This window comes from Cyprinus carpio, chromosome B20, assembly GCF_018340385.1.
Source record: "Cyprinus carpio isolate SPL01 chromosome B20, ASM1834038v1, whole genome shotgun sequence".
Lineage (NCBI taxonomy): Eukaryota > Metazoa > Chordata > Actinopteri > Cypriniformes > Cyprinidae > Cyprinus > Cyprinus carpio.
Genome location: NC_056616.1, coordinates 19,335,267 through 19,359,104, shown reverse-complemented (window position 1 = coordinate 19,359,104; position 23,838 = coordinate 19,335,267). Strand labels below are relative to the sequence as shown.

The window sequence follows — 23,838 nt, the reverse complement described above, 5'->3', positions numbered from 1 at the left end:
ATACATTTCTTTCTCGTATGTGTTAAATTAACCAATCAATCATTCAAAGGCTGAACTTAAAGCACAAAGATCCAACATCTCTGTCTGTTTTCGTTTGGCTGTGGAGAGTTTGAATGCAGCCCATCCCCATTAGATGTTTGACACATGTTCTCCCAGCGTGCTCAGCATGGTCGCTCCAGAGGCAGGGAGTGTTTTGGATGTGAGTGTGTGTGAGCACAGTAGGTAGTGAGTAAGCACCGGCCAGCTTGGCAAGTCATACATGCCACTCCTCCCTTCAGTACAGTGTCTGCTTTGTGTGCTACTCACACTGAGCCTTTCACTGTGAGACTCTCTCTCACACACACAAGCACTCAAACAGGACACACTATTTTTGCTCAAATCTTTTACAGTATTCTCTCAACCCCCTCCTCTCTCTCTCTCTCTCTCTGCCTCTCTCTGTCTCTCAGCCATGGCTCCAGTGGTGCCGGAGCTGAGTAGCGATATTGACACCAGTAACTTTGATGATGATATAAAGGATGATCCGTTAGGAACCGAGACCTTTGCACCTCCCCGTGCCTTCACAGGAAATCAGCTACCATTTGTGGGCTTCACGTATTTCAGGGAGGACCAGTAAGTTTGAAAATGTGTGTTTTGTGTGTGTTTGTGACAAGATGGATTCTGACAGTGGAAGAGTGGCTAGTGAAATGTTGTATTATAATGTAAAATATTGTTATATTTTATTACAAATATTTTTAATTTCAGCTTACGTAATTGGTTTGTTGCATAATATGGCAATGTGATATAATTGACGTGTGTGGAAAAAGGGTCCCAACAGGGTTCCCACACATTTTGGCCAATGAATTTCCATGACTTTCACAGGCATTCATTACTCGATAAAGATTTTGCACTCAAAACCATTTCTAACATATGAAATATTTTAGAGCTGAGCATAACCAGAAAATAATATATTCACTTGATTTCCATTAGTTTGTTGTTATTGTTATTGTTGTTTATGATGGTTATTATACATTTTTTATCACTAAAATTTTCCATTTTCAATCTTTTCTAAATTAACATCTACAGTGAAGAGATAAATAATGAAAATGGTGAAATCTGAGATAGAAAGAGTTAAAAGTCCATATTTCGGACAGTGTAGCGCTGTTTGTCTCACAAATGAACACAACAGAACTGTAAAAATGACAGCAAGCTTCTGTTATGGATTGATAGAGTCAGGATGTACAGTATTTGTGCATGATTTTGGTAACCATGAATGAGTGCCGTATTTGTTCCATTACAATTCCCTCCTTTTTCCCTTATCCTTTCCCTGTTTCCTCCCTCGCTTTCTCAGTTTCTCCAGTGTGGCTGAGTGAAGCCACATGGGCCACTGGCTGAGATTGGCTGGAGATTGAATAGTTGCTTTGAGATTTTCTTTCTTTCATTTCCTCTCTCCTCCTTGTTCCCTCTCTCTTTCAAACTTATTCTCCAAACTGTCTTTTTCATCTTGTATTGATTTATGAAAGCTCAAAGTGTGTTGCTGCAGAGTAAACAAGGACGAAGCTTGCTGAGAAGAGTGGAACTTTTTCCATAATGCTCTTTCTATCTCTCTTTCAGACTGTTAAACCAAAACAATAAGTGTTCAGAAGAGGACTCTAATGCTGATAGTGTCAATGAGGATCATAATTTAAACCAGGCAGAGGTGCATATATTTTAAAATTGTATTACTTTTTTTATGTTGTTGTTGATAAAGGGGTATTTGAGCCTTACTGATGTGAGTGTACATAATGCAAAAAGTGTGGGGAATATTGCTCTATAATAGCGGGTGGCACAACATTGGCACTTAGATTTCTAAAATAGATGCTTATATGACATGCTCTGCAGCAGAATTTACCCCAGCCGTTTGGTGCCGTTACTCAACATAATTGGAGTGTTTCACCACATTCTTTAGATAATTGCTGCTTTTAATAGAATGGAAAAACAACTGGCATCAGTTTTCTTTTTTTTGACTTTTCACATGTGTTTTTTGCATGTTCCCAGTCCAGTGACCTACAAAAGAGGCTGAAAAAGTTGGAAGAAAAAATCAAACATGAGATGCTAGCAAAGGAGGAACTGGAAAATAAATGCAGGTACATATACTCATAAACATGCAGTAGGATCCAAATGAGAAAATATAATTTTTTTTGCTTTTTTAATTATTTTTTTTTTTTATTTAATACAACTTTTAAAAAAGGATGTTTCCGAAATAATGTAAATGGAAAGTTCAATAGAAACTAAGAAATATCAATATTTCAATTTCATGCCATGTTTATTTTTTCTTTAAATTACATTTTTGTGACCTCTGATTTTGGACCCCACTGTAATTCTGTTGTCAAATTCATACAAATGGCAAATTCAAAACACTTACAACAAATTTAATCTGTATTGTGTCTCAACAGAACAGTAAATCAGCGGCTAGAGAAGTTGTCCAAAGAGCTTGAAGAAGAAGTAAGACACAGTTTTAAGTTGCACTCATCCAAAAAAGGCTTTTGATTGAAACCGTTCAGAAAAAAAATGCTGCTTCTTGTTTCTGTCTTGTTGCAGGTGAATGCGAGACAGGCGGCGGAAGAATCTCTGAGGGAACTGGAGAAAGAGAAAGCTTTACTGAAGCATCAGCGTTCTGCGAGCATACGAAAGGCTGGCCAAGAAACAGACAAAAAGCGTCTGCTTGAGAATGAGGGTGAGAACATTACAAACACACTTGATAGAACCTCAACAATGACATTAAATTAAAAACCGTGACTACATTGTGTATTTACAAGGAGCGAAAAAAAAAAAAACTTTTCACTAATACAACAAACCATCTGTAAAACTACAAAAAAAACACAAACAAAAACTCAACAATACCTGCGGGATTACCCCATCTTAACTTTCAGTATTACTCAACATTCATTGAATGACATGAGTTTTTCTTCAAACATACTCCCATCTAGAAACCACTAATTCTGCACCTCTTATTTTTCCAAAGCACTGGCTCTAAATTTCTACCCGATTTGCTCAGTACTAGCTTCTGACGTTCTCCCATCTAGAAAGTATTAGTTCTGCTCTGCTGATGTTGTGATGTTAACATATTTTGCATTTCTCTCTCTCTTGCAGTGAGCAGCCTGAAAGAGCAGCTTGCTGAACTGAAGAAGAAGACCCATATCTCCGCCGAGAAGAACATTCTCCTGGAAAGACAGGTGGGTCTCTGAGCAAAACTTTATCAAACCATTAACCTCAGAACAATAACTATATAACAAATAGCCAGATGATAAACTGATAAACCTTTTTATCAGATTTTAGTACGTTTACAAATTAAAAGCAGCAAAAAAAAGGCTATAGAAAAGAAAACATTAAACTTACTGAGGTTTGTGCTTAATGCTAAAGTAGTTAATTTTCCTACGTTAAAATACTTTCTTCTATCACAGCCAATTTTTTTTTAAATATTTACAAGAAAAACTTTTTATAAGTAAAAAAGCCTTTTTAAATAAGTATTAGAATGTTTTTCTAAATATAAAATTATAAAAAATATTTGAGGTTTGTTATTCAAATAAGTGAAGAAATCTGCTAATGGAACAAAATGCTGTTGAATTCAAGTCTGCTTATATTCTTATATTCATTTCTGAAGCCCAAAAATAATTTTAGCTTAAACTACCAATCAAAAGTTTTTAAAAGAATCAATAATTTTATTCACTAAAGATTAAATTGACAGTACTGTCAAAAGTGACAGTAAATACATACATAATATCCCAAATTTCTATTACATTTCTATTAAATTTCAGTAAATGCTGTTCTTTTAAACTTTCTTTTCGTCAAAGAATCCCAACATAAATGCAGGCTTGAAGAGCATAAGAGACTTCTTTCTAAAACATGACAAAAAAAATGGTACTAACCCCAAACTTTTGGACAGTTGTGTAAATTTGTTTTGGTTTTAAGGATATAATAAAAGTACAAAAGAGATTCTGATGCTGAATTAATGTGTCTTTAGTTAGAGGAGCTGAATGCTAAGCACCAGGCTGAGGTGGAGGAGTCCGAGCGGCTGAAGAAGACCCAGGGCGAGGCTTTGAGACAGTCCCAGCAGCTGGAGGTCTCTCTCAGGGAGCTTCAGGAGCGTCTGGCCCAGCTGGAGAGCAGCCGGCTGGGTCTGGAACAGGAGAGACTGAGCCTGCAAACCTCACTGGAGGTGGAGAAGCGAGAGAGAAGCCTCGGCTCAGAGACCATCAATGACCTACAAGGTGAGTGCATTGCATGTGTGTCTATGCCTGTTTCTGTTCATCAGACAAATGTAGCTGTGAATTAGCATCTGCTAAGCTTCCTAGAAGGAGACTGTGTTACATTCTAGGGATCACACTTGTGTGCAGGTCTATGTGAGTGAGTGAAAGCAAATATTTATGTATGAGTGTGTAGTGGTCAGCTCCTCGCTGAAGGACACACTGGGCTCTTGTCTGCTGGGCTGGGCAGTGTTGTTGTGTTGGGGTGGAGCTGCCCGTAGCGAGTGTAAACATGAATAGAACATTATTTTAAGGTCGGAGGCAGGTAGCTGACGTTATGTCGCTGGACAGAGAAAAACAGGCAAACATGAAATCTCTCTTCTGTGACATATTCTCAGTTTTGAGGTTTTGTTTCTGTGTCTATTTTTTATCTCCTGAGAGATTAGTATTATTATTTCATTAAAATAACAGAATTACCTACTTTAAAACTCACTGTGCCTTCATTTATTTTTGCTACTTTTCAGATGCTTTTTATGTAAGGATTTTCTTTTATTATTAATTTGTACCCCAGACCAAGAGTTCAATTTTAAAATATGAAAATTCCAAGCTAAGCAAATTGTGAAATAAACAAACCATAAACCACAAAATATTTATCAGTTATATTAAATCAGTTTTTAATTATTGTCAATTTTTCTCAAATTACAACTGTCCCTCATTCTTTTCCACCATGACGATTGGTTTTGCCACAAGTTTTATAAAAAATTATTTTAGGATTGAGATAAAATATGCAGTAGATATGAAGAAAACAAAGAAGTCAAGGTCATTTGTTATATTAATTTAATAGTATATTATTATTATAATTAATATATATATATATATATATATATATATATATTATATATAATATATATATATATATATATATATATATATATATATATATATATATATATATATATTCATATCATAATTAGTATTAATAATATAGTAAACATATTGTATTAATATTACATTTGTTTTATCCATTTTTATTCTAACAATAAAATATAATAAAAAAAAAATGTTAGGAAGAGACAAAGTAAAAAAAAAAAAATAAAAATAGCAAGAATTTGAAGTGTTTTATGAGTATTTATATTCTAAAGGTCCACATGGCCAAATGTGCCTATAGAAGAAACACCCATTTATGGTTTTTATGGTTTGAGATTAAACATTAAAATGAACCTGAATTCCTTACCTTTGGTTTCAACTTTATTCTTGTGTTTTTGTCAGCCTGTCTTTCTTTCAATTTCATTTTTATTTCTATGTTTCTTACATTTTCAGGCCGTGTCTCTGGACTGGAAGATGAGTTAAAGCATGTAAAGAGTTCTCTATCAAAGACTGAAGCAGAGAAAAGACAGTTACAGGAGGATCTTACTGCCCTGGAAAAGGTGTGTGTGTGTGTGTGTGTGTGTATGCGTGTACGTATGTGTTTTAGTGAGAGACTAAATGACTCACATTCTCAGCATATGATGTGTGTGTGGTTATGTGTATTATTTTGAACCCCCTATTAATGTTGTCCCCTTCACCCACAGGAGAAGAGCAAGCAGGAGATTGATCTTTCTTTTAAACTCAAAGCCATTCAGCAGAGTCTAGAGCAGGAGGAGGGAGAGCATAAAGCCACTAAAGCCAGATTGGCTGACAACAACAAAATCAACCAATCCATTGAGGAGAAGTCTGAGGCCCTGAACGGTAAAATTACACAGTTGCTTCTGATTTAAAAACTCTAAAAACATGTACACATTTCACTACAAATTAAAAAAATTAAAAAGGAGTGAGAGAAAAACAAATCATTGTTAACTTAGTTACCCATTCGTTTACTCTGGGGAAAGTGCTCAGTTCCCTCTCTTAAAACTATCCTGTAATAAATATAAAACTATTACTCAAAAGGAATTCGAATAAACAAAAAACTTGTGTGTTTAATCTTTACTTTGAGACCAGAAACTTGCCTGTCAAGATTTACATGATTCTTTTGGAAGTGTATGAGCATTACCCCTGAATGAAAAAAATGTTTTCCTCATTCCAAAATGACGTTTTACTCTTTTTAAAAAAAATTGTTCTAGCGGAGTATACCTTTCCAAAGTCTGTAGTACAAGCCTGTGGCTCGTTTGCCGTTTGGTGATGTTGTGTGTGTTTGTGTGACAGATATGGAACATAAACTGCTGGAAGAACGATCTGCGAAGCAACAGTTGGAAAACAGACTGATGCAGCTGGAGAAGGAAAACTCAGTATTAGACTGTGACTACAAGCAAGCCAAACACGAGCTTCAGGAGCTCCGCTCGCTCAAAGAAAAACTCACTGAGGAGGTACACCTGTCTGACTGTTGTTTTTGCCTGGCATATTTTTGTAATATGTTGTGTTTTTTGCACATATTTTCAACACTTGCACATATTTTTCATTTATTTTTTGGCACAAAACTTAAACTTAAAATTAAAGGCATTTTAAAATTACATATATGCATACACATATATGTGTGTGGAGAGTCCAAGATATTAAATCCAGCCTTTTGTGTGTGTGTGTGTGTGTGTGTGACAGGTGGAGGTGCTGAGTGTACGTGTGCAGCAGGAGACTCAGAAGAAGACTCTGTTTCAGGCAGATCTCAATGTACAGAGGCAGGAGGTCAGCACCCTGCGCTCCTCTGAGAAACATCTAAAACAAGAACTCAACCATCTGCTGGAGCTCAAACTCAGCCTGGAGAAACAAAGTCAAGAACTACGCAGGTAAGTTAGGCTTCATGATGGATGAGATATAAATTACAATGATATTGTTTTTCTGTGTCATTGTGGTGTGAACGTCCCTATTCTCATAGAATTAGAATGATTAATAAAACTGGGTTATCGTTATAGTTATCACTCTTTTTTTTGTAGCCTGTTTTTCTAAACTTACAAAGCGAAACACTAATAAGCATAATGTTACATAGCACACATATATTGTGCATGCAATTAAAAGCTCTCTTTGCCCACTCAGGGAGAGAGAAGAAGCTGACAAACAGCTGAAAGAGCTGAAGGACCAGTTGGAGTCAGAGCAGTACTTCACAGTATGTCTGACAGGCTTTAACATATTTTGTCAGTGAATGTGTGGAGGGCTGTATTTTGATTGGTTCGTGTATCTGTGCTCTCATATTTGTTTTAAATTGAATTTTTTTTTCCTTGATTTCAGAAATTATATAAGACTCAGATTCGAGAGCTTAAGGAGGACAGTGATGAAAAGGCTAAACTCTACACAGATGCTCAGCGGAGAATAGAGGACCTGCAGGAAGAGAGGTGTGTATTTCCACTCAAGTATTTGTTTTTGAAACAGGATGGCAGGACATATGAAAATGACTGGACTTTTTTTTTTTTATAAACTGCTCTGCGTAACTATTTTCGTTTGACACTATCACCTGTAATCATGATCCATCAGATAGATACATCTGTGCAGAACTCACGTAATGATCAAATCGGTGTTTCTTAACAAGTAACTTGTAGTTTCAACTGCTTCAACCACTAGAGGGCCAAACGTTAAAAAAATGTAGCTTCAAGTTTTGATAAAACTGAAAAATGAAAATGTGAGTTTCTTGGCTTTTCGTCTTCGTCTTTTGGTTTTGAAGCGATCTAAATGCTTGTGTATTCCACATTATAGGCAGAGCGCCTCCTAGTGGTACAGAGGATGAAAAACATAGTTGATCAATATAGCTACAGTTTTTTCCAGCGAGGAGAAAAAGTAATATGTGACCCTGGACCACAAACCAGTCTCATTTATAGCAATAGCCAAAAATACATTGTATGGGTCAAAATTATCGATTTGCTTTTATGCCAAAAATCATTAGCATATCAAGTAAAGATAATGTTCCATGGAAGATACTTTGTAAATTCCCTACCGTAAATATATTAAAACTTAATTTTTGATTAGTAATATACATTGCTAAGACGTTCATTTGGACAGCTTTTAAAGCAACACTATGTTAATTTTGGTGCTCTAGCGGTTATTAAACATAACTGCACGCATCCCGCGGAAGAACATTCTAACCGGAGCTACTTCTCCAAGTTTATGTCTATGCCGATTCACGCAGGTATGTGTTACTCTGCAGCGGTGACGACCCGAACAGGCTACAAAAGTCCAGAAATAATCACTTATTATAAATGTACCATAGTGATTTGGGATAAGACTAAAAGGGGGTTTGGCAGATTAATTTATGAAGTACTCACTCATTATATACATTTTGCAAATTTTGAACATAGAAAAAATTACATAGTGTTGCTTTAAAGGCGATTTTCTCAATATTTAGATTTTTTTAACCCCCTTAGATTCCAGATTTTCAAACAGTTGTATCTCTGCCAAATATTATCATATCAAAACAAACAATACATCAATGTAAAGCTTATTTATTCAGCATTCAGATGTTTAAATCTCAGTTTTTGAAAAATTGACTGGTTTTGTGGGCCAGGTTCACATATGCACATGAAACCACATCAATTAGTGCAAGGCAAGTAAGGTAAATAGATGCTAACAGAATGAATGAACAGATAACAATATCTATGCTTGCATCTTTGTACACCAAATTCCAGTTCATGTACAAGCTGGTTCATGTCTGTTTCTGTAGGGACTCATTAGCAACCCAGCTAGAGGCAAGCCTGACAAAGGCAGACTCTGAAGAGTTGGCACGCACCATTGCTGAGGAGCAATACTCAGAACTCGAGAAAGAAAAGATCATGAAGGAGCTGGAGGTCAAAGACATGATCGCCAGACACCGGCAGGAACTCAATGAAAAGGACAATACCATCAGCTCGGTGAGAATAAGAGCGATTATAAGAATGTATTTAATTCATAAATAAATATATAATAAAATATCAGAAGTAATAATTTTCTGTACACACAACATAAACATGAATTAATATTATGTACATTTTTAAATATTTTACCTAATGCAACTGGAGGAATCGAACCGCACACTGACTGTGGATGTTGGCAACCTGGCTAATGAGAAAGAAGAGCTCAACAATCAGCTCAAACACCTACAGCATAGTGAGTAGGCTGCTGAATGCCAGTTAATATTATAATAATATGAGTGAATTTGATGTTATAATGTTCATATATGGGCTTTAACATTTATAAATGTGTATATACAGAGCTGGAGAAGACCAAAGAAGAAGAAAAACACAGGAAATCTTTGATCTTGTCCTTCGAGAAGCAAATACAGTCTGAGCGAACCCTCAAGATTCAGGTGTGTTTGGCTTATTTTAATCAAGACTGTGTAAATACTGTAAACATGTGTGTCACACCGTTGTTCTCATAGCTTAAAATAGGTGTTATTAGCATGCCTCAGGTAAATTCTATCAAATGTTTGTATTGTAGGCTGTAAACAAGCTGGCTGAAGTTATGAAGAAGAATGATGTCAGAACACCGCAAGGCAACACAGTTGATGTCCGCAGGAAGGAGAAAGAGAACAGACAGCTCCAGTTGCAGCTCCGCACTGAGAAAGATAAACTCAACAACACCATCATCAAATACCAGAGAGAAATCAATGAAATGCAGGCTGTAAGTGACATTAAATACATACATTTAAAGGAAATGTAACCACCAGGAAACATTGCTACTATTCTGCATGAATATATAAATCTCTTGTTCTGTTTGCAGACGTTAGCAGAGGAGTCTCAGGTGCGACTAGAGATGCAGATGGCCCTGGACAGTAAAGACAGTGATATTGAGCGTCTGCGCTGTCAGATCACTTCTCTGAGCATCCATTCTCTGGACACCAGCAGCATCAGCAGCACTGGAAACGACCTGGAGGGTGATGACGCTTATCCAGGTAACTATCCAGCTTATGACTCGTCAAGCACAGGACCGCCTAATGTGGTTATTCATGCCATAATTGATAACCACTATTTAATTCATTTTGGGCAATAAAAAATGTTGTGCAACAACAAAGAATTCAATATAAATATATAAGCATAGTATATAAAAACTCAAAAAAGTTTTCATAGAAGCACTCACTATACTTGCTTAAACTTAAAAATACCTGGCATATCTATCTATCTATCTATCTATCTATCTATCTATTTATTAATTTAATTCTTTCCACGAATATCCACTGACACATAATCAATACATAACTGCCACTGTTTTTCTCTTTTACCTGTTCTCCATTTCACTCTCTATCTATCTATCTTTTTTTGTTGACTTCTCCTCTTTTTAATGTTCCTTTCTTCCCCTGGTCAAAATGGCATACTAAATTTATGCATCTTTTGCTTCTTTTCCTTCATTCTTCTTGCACTCCTTCCCACTCTCACCGCTGTAGTGCGCATCACACACTCACACACCTCGGAGTCTATGTCCTTCACATACCAACGAAGCTCCAAGTCAGTGTGTATTGATACCCGGCCATGCCGGATCGTTCCTCAGTTCCAATCCGACTCAGAGGAAGAGGAGGATGAGGAAGTCGAGTGGGGGCAAAGGCCCGCCCTCACATATGAGAGGCCTACTGACCAAGAGTCTGCAGGTGACCCTGCATGGAAACAAATCAGTATGCATACTGCCCCTTGCTCTCCTTTACCTTCCTTCAGTGTGAAGTTCAAATACTAAACACCTAGACAGCATTTTGGGGCATAAATGAGCCTATGAAATCCAAAAATGCTGTCTAGGTAGGCAACTAACTAGGTCAGTGATTCCCAACCAGATGTATGCATACCCCAAGCAGGGAATTGTTTTTTTTTTTTTTTTTTTTCATTTAATCTATGAAGCAGGTTTAACCTATACAATTGGCTTTGTTTAACCTATGAAAATAAATTACTTTAAAACATAAGAGATTTGAAAAAAAACAATAATTAAATAATAATTAAAAATTTATTTATTTATTGTAATTAATGGATTAACACACTGATATCTTAAAAAGTTACAATAATAATTGTGCTGCTCATAGCATAAGACAGAAAGGTTGGGAACCACTGCATTATGTTTTGAAACACAGCAACACTTTCCAACATGGTGTGATGCTCATTAGATTTGACATAATTTTTCACATAATCACACTGATCACCTTGTGTGTTTTCTGAAAGTCCATTAACACTACTGAAACCTTTTTATTCCAAGAGACTTCCAGTACAGTTTTGCATTCTGCACCTAGGAAAGGTGTTTTTTAGAGGCCTCCAATTTCTTTGAGAAAAATGAGTCTGCCTGGTCATTTTCAGTTTGACAAAATCTGTGTGGCTCTGTAATCTTAAATAAAATGTGTAAAACACTCTTCTGTTTTTTTGTTGTTGTTTTTTTTTTTTTTTTTAACCACAGATTCTAGTCTTGAAGGATGGCTCTCACTGCCTACCAGAAATACCAAACGGTTTGGATGGGAAAAGAAGGTAAAGGATTTAACCTACACACTCACATGTTGCAGCAATAAACCCTCTCTGATCATCTGTGTGTGTGTCTATCTTTGTGTAAACTGCAGTATGTGGTGGTAAGCAGCAAGAAGATCCTTATTAATCACACCAAGAAAGACAGAAATCAATCCACTCCATTAATCATTACATACATAGAGTTAAAAAAAAAAATATTTCGGACTAAATTTATAATTTTTTATGTATTTTAATTGTATGTAAAATTTGTTTTATAGCGTTTTAACATAAACTAATAAACTTATATTTGTCAGTTATAAATAAATTCAACAGTTAACAGTTTTCTGCCCTCAAAAAATCATGGCATGTTAATGGAGTAATTTTTATTTAAGTTTATTAGTTAAAACTGAGTAATCCAAATGCATGGAAATTTTATATGCAGTTCAAATACATAAATCTTAAAGATTTACTGCTCTCTTGCACAACATTAGCCAGCCCATTTATTTTTATGCCTTCTTTTTCCCCTCTTTTAGCAAACTCTTCCATGTGAGACCTGTCACTCAGACAGACGTGTACCGCGCAGATCCAAGAGAAATCCCACGCATCTTCCAGGTAACATGCTTAATTTGTCCCTCCAGGAAATGTTTTATCATTCTTTGAGATTAACCTTACCAAACCTCATTTTTTTCTTCTGTTCTGTCTGTAGATATTATATGCTAATGAGGGAGAGAGCAAGAAAGAGGAGCTTGCTGTGGAAGCCTTAGGAGCAGCTGAAAGGTCGTCGTTTATCCCACACAAAGGTCACGAGTTTGTGCTCACACTTTACCACTTCCCCTCTAGCTGTGAAGCATGTCCAAGGCCTCTGTGGCACGTCTTCAAGCCCCCACCAGCCCTGGAGTGCAGACGCTGCCGAATTAAATGCCATAAAGACCACATAGATCTCAAAGAAGAGGTCCTAGCTCCTTGCAGAGGTCAGGAGGTCACACTCACAAATCACTGCACATTCAGATATATATAACCACAAGACAAAGTATGAATTTAAATATAGAAGATGTCATAAATTCCACTTTTTAATTATTTGTTTTACACTTTTTATTATAATATAAATAATTAATTATTAATATATTTCAACCACATTTTCATAAAAAATACAATATAAGTAATATTCTAATTATAATGATAATTTTTTGTAAAAGATAATTACTGTTAATTTTATTACTAATATGACATTTTTTTATTTATTTACACTACCATTTAAAGGTTTGTGGTCAATAAGATTTTAACCAAGGCAGCATGTATTTTATTAAAAATATATAGTAATTATTATGAAATATCATTACAATTTTAAAAAGTTTCTATTTTAATATGTTGTAAAATGTATTTTATATCTGTAATAACAAAGCTGAATTTTTAGCTGCCATTTCTTATTATCAATGCTGAAAACAGTTTTTGTAGAAACCATGATACTTTATGAATATTTTACTTTACATATTCTTTTTATCATTAGTAAAATTATAAATCTCTTTACCTCCACTTTTTATGAATGTAATGCATCCATACTGACTCTAAATGTTTGTTTATTTTATTTTTTTAAATATGGTCTTTTTGAATCTCCATGTTGTACTTTGGATTGAAACTGACCTGTATGGTTCATTTTTTTTCTCCAGTGAACTATGACATGTCCACGGCGAAAGAGCTACTGCTGCTGGCCAACTCCACAGAAGATCAGCAGAAATGGGTCAGCCGCTTACTCAAGAGGGTCCCACGTAAACCTATAGCCCACTCCTCAAGCATAGCTATAGCTTCTTCTCCCTCCGAGGCATCACCAACTGGCCTGTCCCCTCAGCCCTCTCCTCACCTGTCAGCTCGTTCATCTCCCAGCATTTCTCACAGAGGAGTCGTCAAAGTGTATCCCACCCGACAGCAGCCCTCACCCAAGACCAGGTGAGAACCGCTTCACAGATCAACAGCTACTTACAAAGGTGCTTGAGGGAGAATTATGTTACACACGGTCAATTGAGGTTAAAAAACAGGCATTTATAAAGCAGTGGTTCTCTACCAGGAGGTGAGGCCCACTATAAGGGGAATTATATTAAATTATTATTGAATTATATAAAATGTGTATATATTTAATTTGAATAATAACTGATATTAATGTTAATTTTGATTATCTTAATTAAACGGCTAAAAAAGAAATATAGTATAGAAGAACATACAGTTCTTGAAAATTCTGGATTCGCAAAATGATTTGTGATTAATTAATTTACCTATATTGACACTCCCAGTTTCTATTAATAATATATTATAGTTCTGTTAATATTATATTATGTAGGTGCCATTAGTTTTTATTGATATTTTATCATTCTTTGAATGTTTTCCATGAATATTTGAATGTGTAATTTATATCCATTTATACAAAGTCACTTTCTATAGTCATTAAAATCTTCTTTACTGTTTCCTACTTACACTTCTGTACTAGCTTAACTTTTGAGAATGATATGGAGAATTGCCAATGTTGTTGCTCCTTATATTTATAAAGAAATAATTTGCACGTTGATTTAAATACAATCATTTGCAAAAAAAATCACCAAAAAATAAACTTGTATAGACTACTTACAGTAATTTGATGCTGTTTTTGTCAATTTTTGGAGCTTGGCAGTAGGGGAAAAAAAGCAGTGTGAATTCTTAAACATTCTCTATTTGTTTTCCATGAGGGGAAAAAATTACATACGGGTTTGGAACAAAATAAAGTGAATATATAATGTCAGCATTTTAATTTTTGGGTGAACTGCAGCTTCAATCATGGTAAATGTAGATGCTTTTGATCATTGTTCTGTCATATGTTAACCTGGCAAAAGAAGTTAGATTTGGCTGTTGCACAGGTTCTCAGAAGCTTACATTATACTGCTAACCTTTTATAGCCCTGGCCCCATGCTCCGTATCATACTTCATTGACCTGTTCACCTTTGACCTTTCACCTTCCCCACTTGTGCTTATATGTGGACAGTAAGTACACTGCATCACTGCTTACCGCCCAGGTTTTCTGCTTGTCTGTGCTGCCCTAAAACATCACCTTCAGATATTTGGCTGTCTGTTCTGTTCTCTGTATGCATCTAAAATGGAATAGATCTTCTCATCCACTAACAATGCAATCTCTCTTTTAATTCCATAATATTGGCATCTAATTCTAACTGAGCTAACAGTATCTGATTAAATATCAGACTTTTCTAGAAGAACAAAAAACAATATCATGAGGGTTTGGGGCAAATATCTGCCCAAAAAATGCAATAGTAAAATCTTATTCTAAATTACAATTAAGTATAAATAAAGAGCAGCATCTGTCACTCTCACATCTTTGTAGAACTTAAAGAAAAGAGTGCTCTTTTTTCAAAAACTGCATTGATCTGTAAGTTAAACATGGGTAGCCATCATTTTTTCCCGTTGATATTTTTACAAGAGGCCGAATGACTCCTCTTTGTTCCAGATTGCTTGAGTTGGGCCTGAAGGACTGGGGTTGGTCTCTTGATGTTGAAATGGATGATGACGATGTATTAGACTTCTGAGGAGTTGAGTTTGTGGGGTAACCACAAGTGGTGCCTTAGCATGTTTTTTTGTGTCTGTGTGTTTATGCTTTGACTTAAAAGCTGTTTTTGAAGTATGGCATTAATAGTGCGGTTTTTTTTTGTTTGTTTTTTTTTAATGTGAGGGACTATAACTAGGTCAAGTTTTGATCTTGATATTGTGTTTGATGCACTAATGTGAGTATGTAAATGTTTTGCTGAATTAAAGTCTGGCTTCGTTTGATTGAATGAGGCAGATCTGAAAACTGATGGTGTGGTGATAAAGCTTTTGTGTGTGGTTGATTAGCGAATAGCATATTTAACTTTTTATTTCGTTAACCTGAAACTTCTCTCCTCTCTTTTAATTTCAGCTAACTTTGGTGAAGGTTGGATAGGTGATAATCCATTTGGGAACTATGAAAGCGGAGAATGTCAAAGTGTTCATTTTGGCAAATGGCAGGACATCCAAGTGCCAAACTCCACAAGTATAAATGACTGGGGAAGAGGCGGTCTAATATTTAAAACAGAACAAGCCATAAATCACCTAAAGGGTGTAGTTTCAATTTTAAGCCATAATAAGAGTGTTTTATGTCTTTGTAGACTATACAATTCTTCAAAAACCTTTTGAAGTTAAAGAATTTGAAACTTTTTGGTCTCCTTGCAAGGTTAATAATAAGTGTGACTGTTTGCCTGAGTGTGTGTTTGAAACTGAATATATACACCTACTTTGGGTCTGCAATTTCATGATCATCTGAATTTATATACTCAATATTATATCTATTTTTGTTAGGAAAAACAGATAAATATTTAGTGACAGATTATATTTTTATCATGCATTATATGAAATGACATTTTAAAAACTGCTTTTCAAAGAGCATTTCTTAGTTGTTTGCCAGAACTATCTACTCAAAATATATGCATTATTATTAAAGAGTGATATTACATTATGCAATAATGCAATCCGTAGCACATTTTAGCATTAATTGCTGTGACAACAATTAGACACAATCTGTATGTATAGTGGAACATGAAGACCTCCGGTCCAAACATTTTCTGTTTTATCATTTTGCCATGTTACCACTTACAACCTATTGAAACATTGTGAAATTGTTAATAAAAAAGCTTTATTTGATGAACTTCTTATGTGTGATGATCCAAAACATATCTGGGGTGTTTATACAGGAAACAAAATAATTTTGTTTAGGAGAAAGGTTGCATTAATGTATTCAGTTAGCCTAATCATCATTATTTGTTTATAAGAAGATAAAGCTTTTATAAATTGAAGTATTTAAAGAGGTGGGTAACTATTAGATGATATTCACTGAGGCACTGTAAAAATTAACATGAAAATATTATTTTTCATATGTTGCAATTGTTGTTTACAAAGAGTTAAAAAGCATGCTTTTCCTTGTAAATGATTCACAAAAATTGATTAATAAAAGTCCAGTGTTGCACAAGCGTTTAAACCAAATGTTGACCTGGAAAATCCTTGATTGCATGTTGACCGATGTAATATGTGATTCAGGTTATAAAAGCAGAATCAGTTCAAGACCGAGACATTGAGGTCTCTATTAAGATCCTCTGTATAATCTTATTTCTGTTGTATCTTGTCATAAATATGGACAGCTATTATTTTCTAATACTTGCTGTGCTACACAGCTGTTTTGCTTATGCGCAGAGTGTTTCGCACCCAGGAAAATGCAGACATGTCTACAGATCCGATGAGGTCCAAGTCATTTGTGCGTCTGTTAACTTCAAACAGTTACCCAGCAAGGCCTTCCCAGGTAACACTACAGACCTCAGTGTCCACTCCAGCAATTTAAGCTCCATAACATCTGATGACCTGAAGATCTTGTCCCATCTGAGGCAGCTCAGTCTGATCAGAAACCAGCTGCGTACACTACCTCCGGACCTGCTTTTTGGCCTGTCAAATCTTTGTGTGCTTGACCTTACAGGTAATTAGTGTATGTGTGTTTGGTTTTTACTTAGTTACATTCCTCAAATGTAATCAATTTGTCTGTGTCTGTGCATCCCTTAGAGACTGTCAGTCAGGCTGTGCATTAGTGGGAATATTTAATTTATAATAGGGACTCTTTCTAAAGGTTACTAGGTACTGCAGTAGGTGGTGACAAAATGCTGGTTTTATGAGTATCACGGAGCTAAACAAGTCAGTCTTTGGAGTGAGTTATTCAATCATTCACTGATTCATGAGCAAAACAATTTTATATGGCTGAATTTGTAAAAGAATACTAGCATACTACTATTTCTGACATAATAAGAGTTGTGTTGGCTGTATGATATTTTGAATTCAGTCTTTATGGTGAGTCATTGAATCACTAAATTTACAATAGTGATTCATTAAAAGATGCTGACTTAATTAGAATGAAACAATTAACTGAGTCATTGAATAATTTCTCCAACCTTTTAGTTTAAAAACACTGACTGGAACTAAAAAAGTAAATGAGTCATTATCACTGAATCATTTCCCCAGCTGATCCAGTAAAAACACTTCAGAATAAGGTTCCATTAGTTAATGTTAGTTAATGCATTAATTAACATGAACAAACAAACAATCAACAAAACATTTATTACTGTATTTATTAATCTTTGTTAATGTTAATGAAAATACAGTTATTCATTGTTAGTTCATGGTAATTCATAGTTCATTTACTAATGTTAACAAGCAAAACTTTTGATTTGAATAATGCATTAGTAAATATTGAAATTAACTAAGATTAATAAATGCTGTAGAAGGATTGTTCTTGTTTAGTTCATGTTAACTAAAGTAGTTAACTAACATTAACTAATGGAACCTTATTCTAAAGTGTTACCAAACACTGACAACCCTGAATGAAATAGGTGAGTGAGTCTTTAAAAGGATAGTTCACCCAAAAATATAAATTCTGCCATTATGTTATTATCTATTTCTATATGGAAAAAAAAAATACTATGGAAATCAACGTGGAACATAAAAAACGGGTTTGGAACAACTTGAGGGTGAATAAATAATGACTAATTTTTATGTGAACTATCCCTTTAAATCGTTCTCTCACTCATGATTCATTGGACAATGGATCTCTCAAATGATTTCTTCAAAATACTGCAGAATCAGAACAAGCACACTTGTTCATGTGTGGTTTATGCGTATTGGTTAATAATATGATCCTATCCTAATAGGTAACAAACTGACAGCTTTATCATCGCAAGTGTTTCATCATTCTCCTCTTGTGGAGCTCACACTCTCAGATAACCTGCTCTCTGAGATAGATGCTGACTGTCTGCCTGTAAACAGCTCTCTCCAGAGGTTAGATTTGTCATCTAACAAATTTACCCAGTTGCCCGTGGCCTTCCTGCAAAGACTCAACAATCTCGAGAGCTTAGACCTCCGAAATAATCAGCTGGAGGAACTGACTCCTGGAGCGCTGACCTTTCTGCCCAAACTTGAGGCTCTGTACCTGGAAAACAACAGACTGAAGTCCTTAGATGCATCAGCATTCATTGGTAATCCAAACCTTGGCCAGATGTTCTTGAGTGGCAACCGTTTGGAGAGCCTGCCTGCTGGAATTTTCCTCAAGCAGGACCAACTTGTTTTCCTTGACCTCAGGAACAACTATCTGCAAAACCTGACACAGGTACGTTGGATGGACGTTTGTATGCTGTGCTGTCTGGTAATCCATGGCACTGCAACTCTAGTTTGGCATATCTATGGCATTGGCTGCGTATGAATAAAAAAAGAATTTTTCAGGATGATAAAATCACTTGTCAAACACCTGAACACATGAAGGGTAGAAACATCACTGAAATTGCTGCCACAGAGCTTGGCATCAAGGACTAAGAAAATCATATAATAAAATACATATTTTAAAACATGCTGTCACAGATATTTTTGAAATCTTCTAAATACATTACAAACTGTGAAATATGAAAGATTTACTTACAAAATGATCAGAAATTCATATTTCATGATTGTACTATGCTTAATATACTACTTTTTACTAGGCTACTCCATCAAATTTCAGATATACCTTTAAAGTAAATGTTTCAACATGGAGTAAATATTTAATCTTATTTAAAAAAATGTTTGAACTCAAATCTTCTCTATTTATAAATATTTTTGAGTTTCCAGTTAACTAATTTGTGCTTTTAAAGCCGGTGGTCTGTCAGGACACCTGTTTGGCACTATTTTTAAAGAAAGAAAACCTGATGTTGGTCAACAGAGGGCACTAAACTCTAATCAAAGTAATTAGAGGTACATACTGTATGTCCTGAGGGAAATGTCGTTTCAGAAAAAGTTATTACAGTTTTTAATTGTGTACACTTGTCTTTTATAACCATTCTGTCTGTTATTGCTTTTATTAATACATTACAAACTGTAATTTCACCCTATATGTGTCATTTTTTGTCTATCAATATGATGCAGGCTATGTGTCCTCAGAAATCCCTTGTGTATCTTTGTAAAATCCTTTGTGCATTGTAGAGATTTATAACTCCTGTGTACAAGGGCCATTTCCAGGGGAGGCTACTTATGAAAATTAAACCTTTTCATGGAGGGTATAAAGAGGATAGAAATGTTCAGATTGTGCCCTTGTTCCAACCTCTGCCCCCCAGTACCCTCATTCGTTCATAGAGAGAGAGAGAGAGAGAGAGAGAGAGAGAGAGAGAGAGAGAGAGAGACATTATGTCTGGGCTTTTTTTTTTTTTTAAATGCTTGTTTTATTAAAAGCACTAAAATGTATTTATTCAAGAAGGAAAATATCATAGTGAGTTATGAATGGGCATGTAGTGTCCCCATTAAGAAATCCATAACAAATACTGAACAAATAAATGATCTGACATGGTTGAAATGAGACATTATGGATAATATAAGAATAATGTAATGTTATGAATTTTACACTTTTAAACCTTCAAAAATGCAAAAGGATGTGTCTGACCCTGTTTTCACCTTCTACATTAAGGATGTGAAGATTGGTTCAGTGTTCAATGCAAAGTGATGATTTTTATAATTCCTTTGAGAGACTGACCATTACCTGGAGCGTCTTTAACAATGCTTTGCAGGCCACAAATCTCGTGCACTTTTATAGCCAGAATAAACCCTTTTAGAAGGTTTAAAGAGCTCACAGAGACTCACAAAAATGCTTTGTGACCTTGAAAAACTCTGAAGTTGACCAATGATGTTTTAAGGCCAATGATCATATATCAGTGTTTAGTTCTTACAGTAAACAGAATTTACTGTAACCATTCATTTTAAATTGAGAGGAGATGTGGCATAATATTTAATGATAATGATAAAAGTATGAGTATTCTTTTAGGAGACAAGTATGATAATCCATTCAAGGCTATTCCACACTACCACTTAATCGTTACTAAAAGCATTAATGCTAATGAAATTGTTCTAAATGAATTCCCCTCCATTTGCTTACATGTATACATTAACAGTATTTCATTTTCAAAGGCAAAATTAAATCAAATGGTTTGTCTGTACTGAATGAGATGTAATAAACATATATAACAATATTAGTCCCGCAAGAATCCATCGAGGGTTGTTTTGATTCTGATGCGATTGACGAAACAAATGACTCTTTTGAACTGATTCTTTTGAACAGTTCAAAATTTGAACTCTTTGAATCAATCAATGGAATCCTTCACATCTGATTCTATTACTGAACTTTTTTTAATGAAGGAAGATGTGTGTATAGGCTATATGGCTACTACCGTTCAAAGTTTTAAAATGATGAAAGTGACAGTTGAGACATGTATAAAGTTTTTCTAAATAATTATCTTAAGCTTAAGTGTCACACGATCCTTCAGAAACAATGATGTTTCATTGTAACACTGATAAAAAAAGAAGAAGAAATGTTTTGAATGATTTCTGAAGAATCATGTGACACTGAAGCTTGAGAATGCTTTAAAAAACTACCATGTAAGGCTGAGTGGGCAAAAAAATAAATAAATAAAAATTCTATCTGAAACACTCATTAGTCAAAAAGCTTTAAAAAGGTCACACTAACTCTTTAAGAACTCTTTGCCAAAAACATTGTGCTCAGAATATTGCCCATATCCTGAGAGAAATATGATCATAAGTCTGCTTTATACCAGTAATTAATTATACAGAGTAATGGACCTGCCCTGCTCTGGACCCGGCTTGCTCTGCCACTCATGGCCAATTTCTTTAATTAGGCGTCTGCTGATAATGTAAGCGCAGTATGTGAAATATATCTTCTATAAAACTGTGTCTTTTGTGGGGTCTTGCTCGACTGAAGGGCGGGAATGTTGTAGACAGAGGGTGCCGCCATAAGATTTAAGAGCAGGGATTTACTGGGCTTTTTAATCTCAGCTTGTCTGTGCTGTTCTAAGGATGACCTTGCTGTTGTGAGTAGACTATAGTGTGACTGTCAATTCCTGTGATGTGGAGCAAGTCTTACCAGATTGAGATTCCTCACAGCAGCTGAGATGACATGGGGTGGTGAGGAATGGCTCCCTGAGAGCCACGTGTCTTTTTCATGCACTGACGAGATATTGACGGCTAAACAACGCACATATAACCTTAGTGGCATCATTTATATATGACTTGATGCTGTCTGTCAACAGGAAGTTAAGTGTTCACCATCCAGTTTATTTATATTCTTCTTCATGCTCTCATTTTCAGCCTCATTTAGCAAACAGGGTGGCACAGCAGGCATAGTTGAGTACCGTGGTTGTGGCACCCGTCCATCTTCCCAATAACCTGCACTTAACTTTCAGCATAACTCATTTTTTCATTGATTTCAGTCAAAGGTTGCTATTTGCTAAATCCACACTGGTCTGGATGTTTTAAGAGCTTATTTCACGGTCACATGAATGCCACGGGTAAGGAATGCTTTGGGCTTGATTTGATATTGAGAAGTGGCAAAGGAGTAGAGTGTTACGCCTGGCTGTAATGCTGATTAGGACCTAAGTTTGAGTCCAGACCAGGACATTTATTGTTCTATGTATGAGTAATTAAATAAATACCAACTTCTTGTTGTATAAACTGAATATAAGAAGTTGAGAAAACTCAAAAATGTCCTTGAACTTTTAAGTTTACTTAACTTTTGATTTTTTACAGTGTTGACAGTATATGCTTTATATCCATTTTAGAGTGTTTTAGGATGTATAAACCTGAACAGAAACATTTACAAAGCACTTTGCCCAGTAAATACTTAATATTGTTCAATTTGACTGCTTTAAAAACACTTTATGTAAAAACCTCTTTTCTCTCAAACTCCTAGCACTCTTCTGTGGCCCATCAGTCATCAGACCCTATTTTAAAAGCCCTGTTTTAAACAACTAAATTTAAACCCATGAAAGGTGAATAGGCCTGTTATTTTTTGCTTTTCAGAGTTTTCTCTCCCATTTTCTTTCCCTAATTTCCCACCATCAGTAAAGGTCAGTTTTGATCACTGTGATCACTCTTCCCCAGATTTAACCACAGTCCTGAAGTGTGGCGAGCACTTTTTGTGAAGAAATAGCTTTATTCTAAAAGAAAAAGGGGGCTTCTACAGTACTTAAGTATCAGTTATGCAACTGTGCTTTTCCTCCGTTTTCTCCTCTGAAAATTACTCTTGATGCAGAGGAACGTCTCTTTCTCTCACTTCATTTAAATCACAGCAGCTTCTTTTGCCTCTTGGTACTTTTAGTGTAAGCGGACCTGCAAATTTAAACAGTCATTTTATTCAGTTTTGCTTTAGATTGCAATTATTCATATTCTATCCTCCTCAGCACATACACTATGGGAAATGTTTAGCTCACACTTGTTTGTCTCTTGAAAACAAATCTGTGTACTTTCAAAAGGTCAAGCACAATGACCTCTGAAAAAAGACGATTTGTAAGAAACGCAGTGGCTTGTGTGTAATGGCTGATCTTACCTCTAGAACTCCTAGAGGGGAAACTTATTTTTAGAACTGAAAAGCGGTAGGCTTTGAGATTCCAAAATGTGTCTGATGTGGAGGGGGGAGGGGGGGCTGAATATGTGCTCTGGTTGCAATGTAGTGTGTGTAACTCAATACTGATCCATGTGCAATTGAGATTTTGGACGCCGTCAGCTGCATGGAACATGTGCTTCCCTCTTAGCTGGACAACAACATGACGGTGTGAGAGTTATAGAGGTGCATTTTGCTGTTATTTTTGTTGTAGACACTGATATGTGGCCTGTTTTCCCCAGTTTGTGTTATGTGATGCTGATTTAGTTGTGCTGGTGGGGTCAGTGATTACTGGCTATTAGCACTGGCTGCTCTTTTGTCCACCCACATGCCAGATCTAAGCCATATCTCAGTGTGCAGCCAACAGTAGACCTACACACAAACACAATGATCTTTTCATGTGGGCACAAACACAACCATTGCATTAATTCACTCAGACAGAATGAATAACACCCACACACAAACACACCCACATCCACGTCCATCCATGTCTTTCTGAAGCCAACAAATGAGTGTCTGACACCCGAGGGACGCTCAAAGCACTGCTGCAAAATTCAAACCCTCTAGACACATCATTCAAAATCCCACAGAGGGGGATGATGGTTTACACTATAGTTTAATGGGTAGGTGAGATAAAAAAAATAAATAAAAAAAATAAAAAACCCCAGGGAGAGAAAAGGTACAGGTAAATTCATAGATGTCTATTTGTGCAGGACAAGATCAGACTGAATTTTTTAAATAATCTGATGTATCTAAAGCACCATATTATAATTGTATGCAAGGTTTTAGACATCAA

At 35.6% G+C, this 23,838-nt stretch overlaps 2 protein-coding genes across 2 annotated transcripts in view; both read left to right on the top strand.

Moving 5' to 3' along the window:
* The window catches only part of rock2b (rho-associated, coiled-coil containing protein kinase 2b), a 28,154-nt gene extending 11,917 nt beyond the window's left edge, over positions 1-16,237 (top strand). Inside the window, exons 9-34 of the mRNA XM_042746195.1 lie at positions 447-609; positions 1,591-1,675; positions 2,014-2,102; positions 2,412-2,460; positions 2,557-2,692; positions 3,109-3,191; positions 3,980-4,226; positions 5,523-5,629; positions 5,774-5,930; positions 6,384-6,544; positions 6,774-6,958; positions 7,206-7,275; positions 7,398-7,501; positions 8,821-9,007; positions 9,149-9,242; positions 9,347-9,441; positions 9,573-9,755; positions 9,855-10,026; positions 10,516-10,716; positions 11,502-11,569; positions 11,659-11,747; positions 12,079-12,157; positions 12,252-12,516; positions 13,213-13,489; positions 15,030-15,111; positions 15,477-16,237. Coding sequence (XP_042602129.1) covers positions 447-609; positions 1,591-1,675; positions 2,014-2,102; positions 2,412-2,460; positions 2,557-2,692; positions 3,109-3,191; positions 3,980-4,226; positions 5,523-5,629; positions 5,774-5,930; positions 6,384-6,544; positions 6,774-6,958; positions 7,206-7,275; positions 7,398-7,501; positions 8,821-9,007; positions 9,149-9,242; positions 9,347-9,441; positions 9,573-9,755; positions 9,855-10,026; positions 10,516-10,716; positions 11,502-11,569; positions 11,659-11,747; positions 12,079-12,157; positions 12,252-12,516; positions 13,213-13,489; positions 15,030-15,108 — 3,425 coding nt within the window. The 3' untranslated portion in view covers positions 15,109-15,111; positions 15,477-16,237. The remainder of the gene's footprint in view (positions 1-446; positions 610-1,590; positions 1,676-2,013; positions 2,103-2,411; positions 2,461-2,556; positions 2,693-3,108; positions 3,192-3,979; positions 4,227-5,522; positions 5,630-5,773; positions 5,931-6,383; positions 6,545-6,773; positions 6,959-7,205; positions 7,276-7,397; positions 7,502-8,820; positions 9,008-9,148; positions 9,243-9,346; positions 9,442-9,572; positions 9,756-9,854; positions 10,027-10,515; positions 10,717-11,501; positions 11,570-11,658; positions 11,748-12,078; positions 12,158-12,251; positions 12,517-13,212; positions 13,490-15,029; positions 15,112-15,476) is intronic.
* A 128-nt stretch (positions 16,238-16,365) lies between these two features.
* LOC109083839 (leucine-rich alpha-2-glycoprotein-like) lies at positions 16,366-19,486 on the top strand. The gene is given in 3 exon segments (XM_019098577.2): positions 16,366-17,060; positions 18,283-18,723; positions 18,726-19,486. Coding segments are annotated over 3 exon segments (993 nt in total). The 5' UTR covers positions 16,366-16,723; the 3' UTR covers positions 18,941-19,486.
* The last annotated feature ends 4,352 nt before the right edge of the window (positions 19,487-23,838 follow it).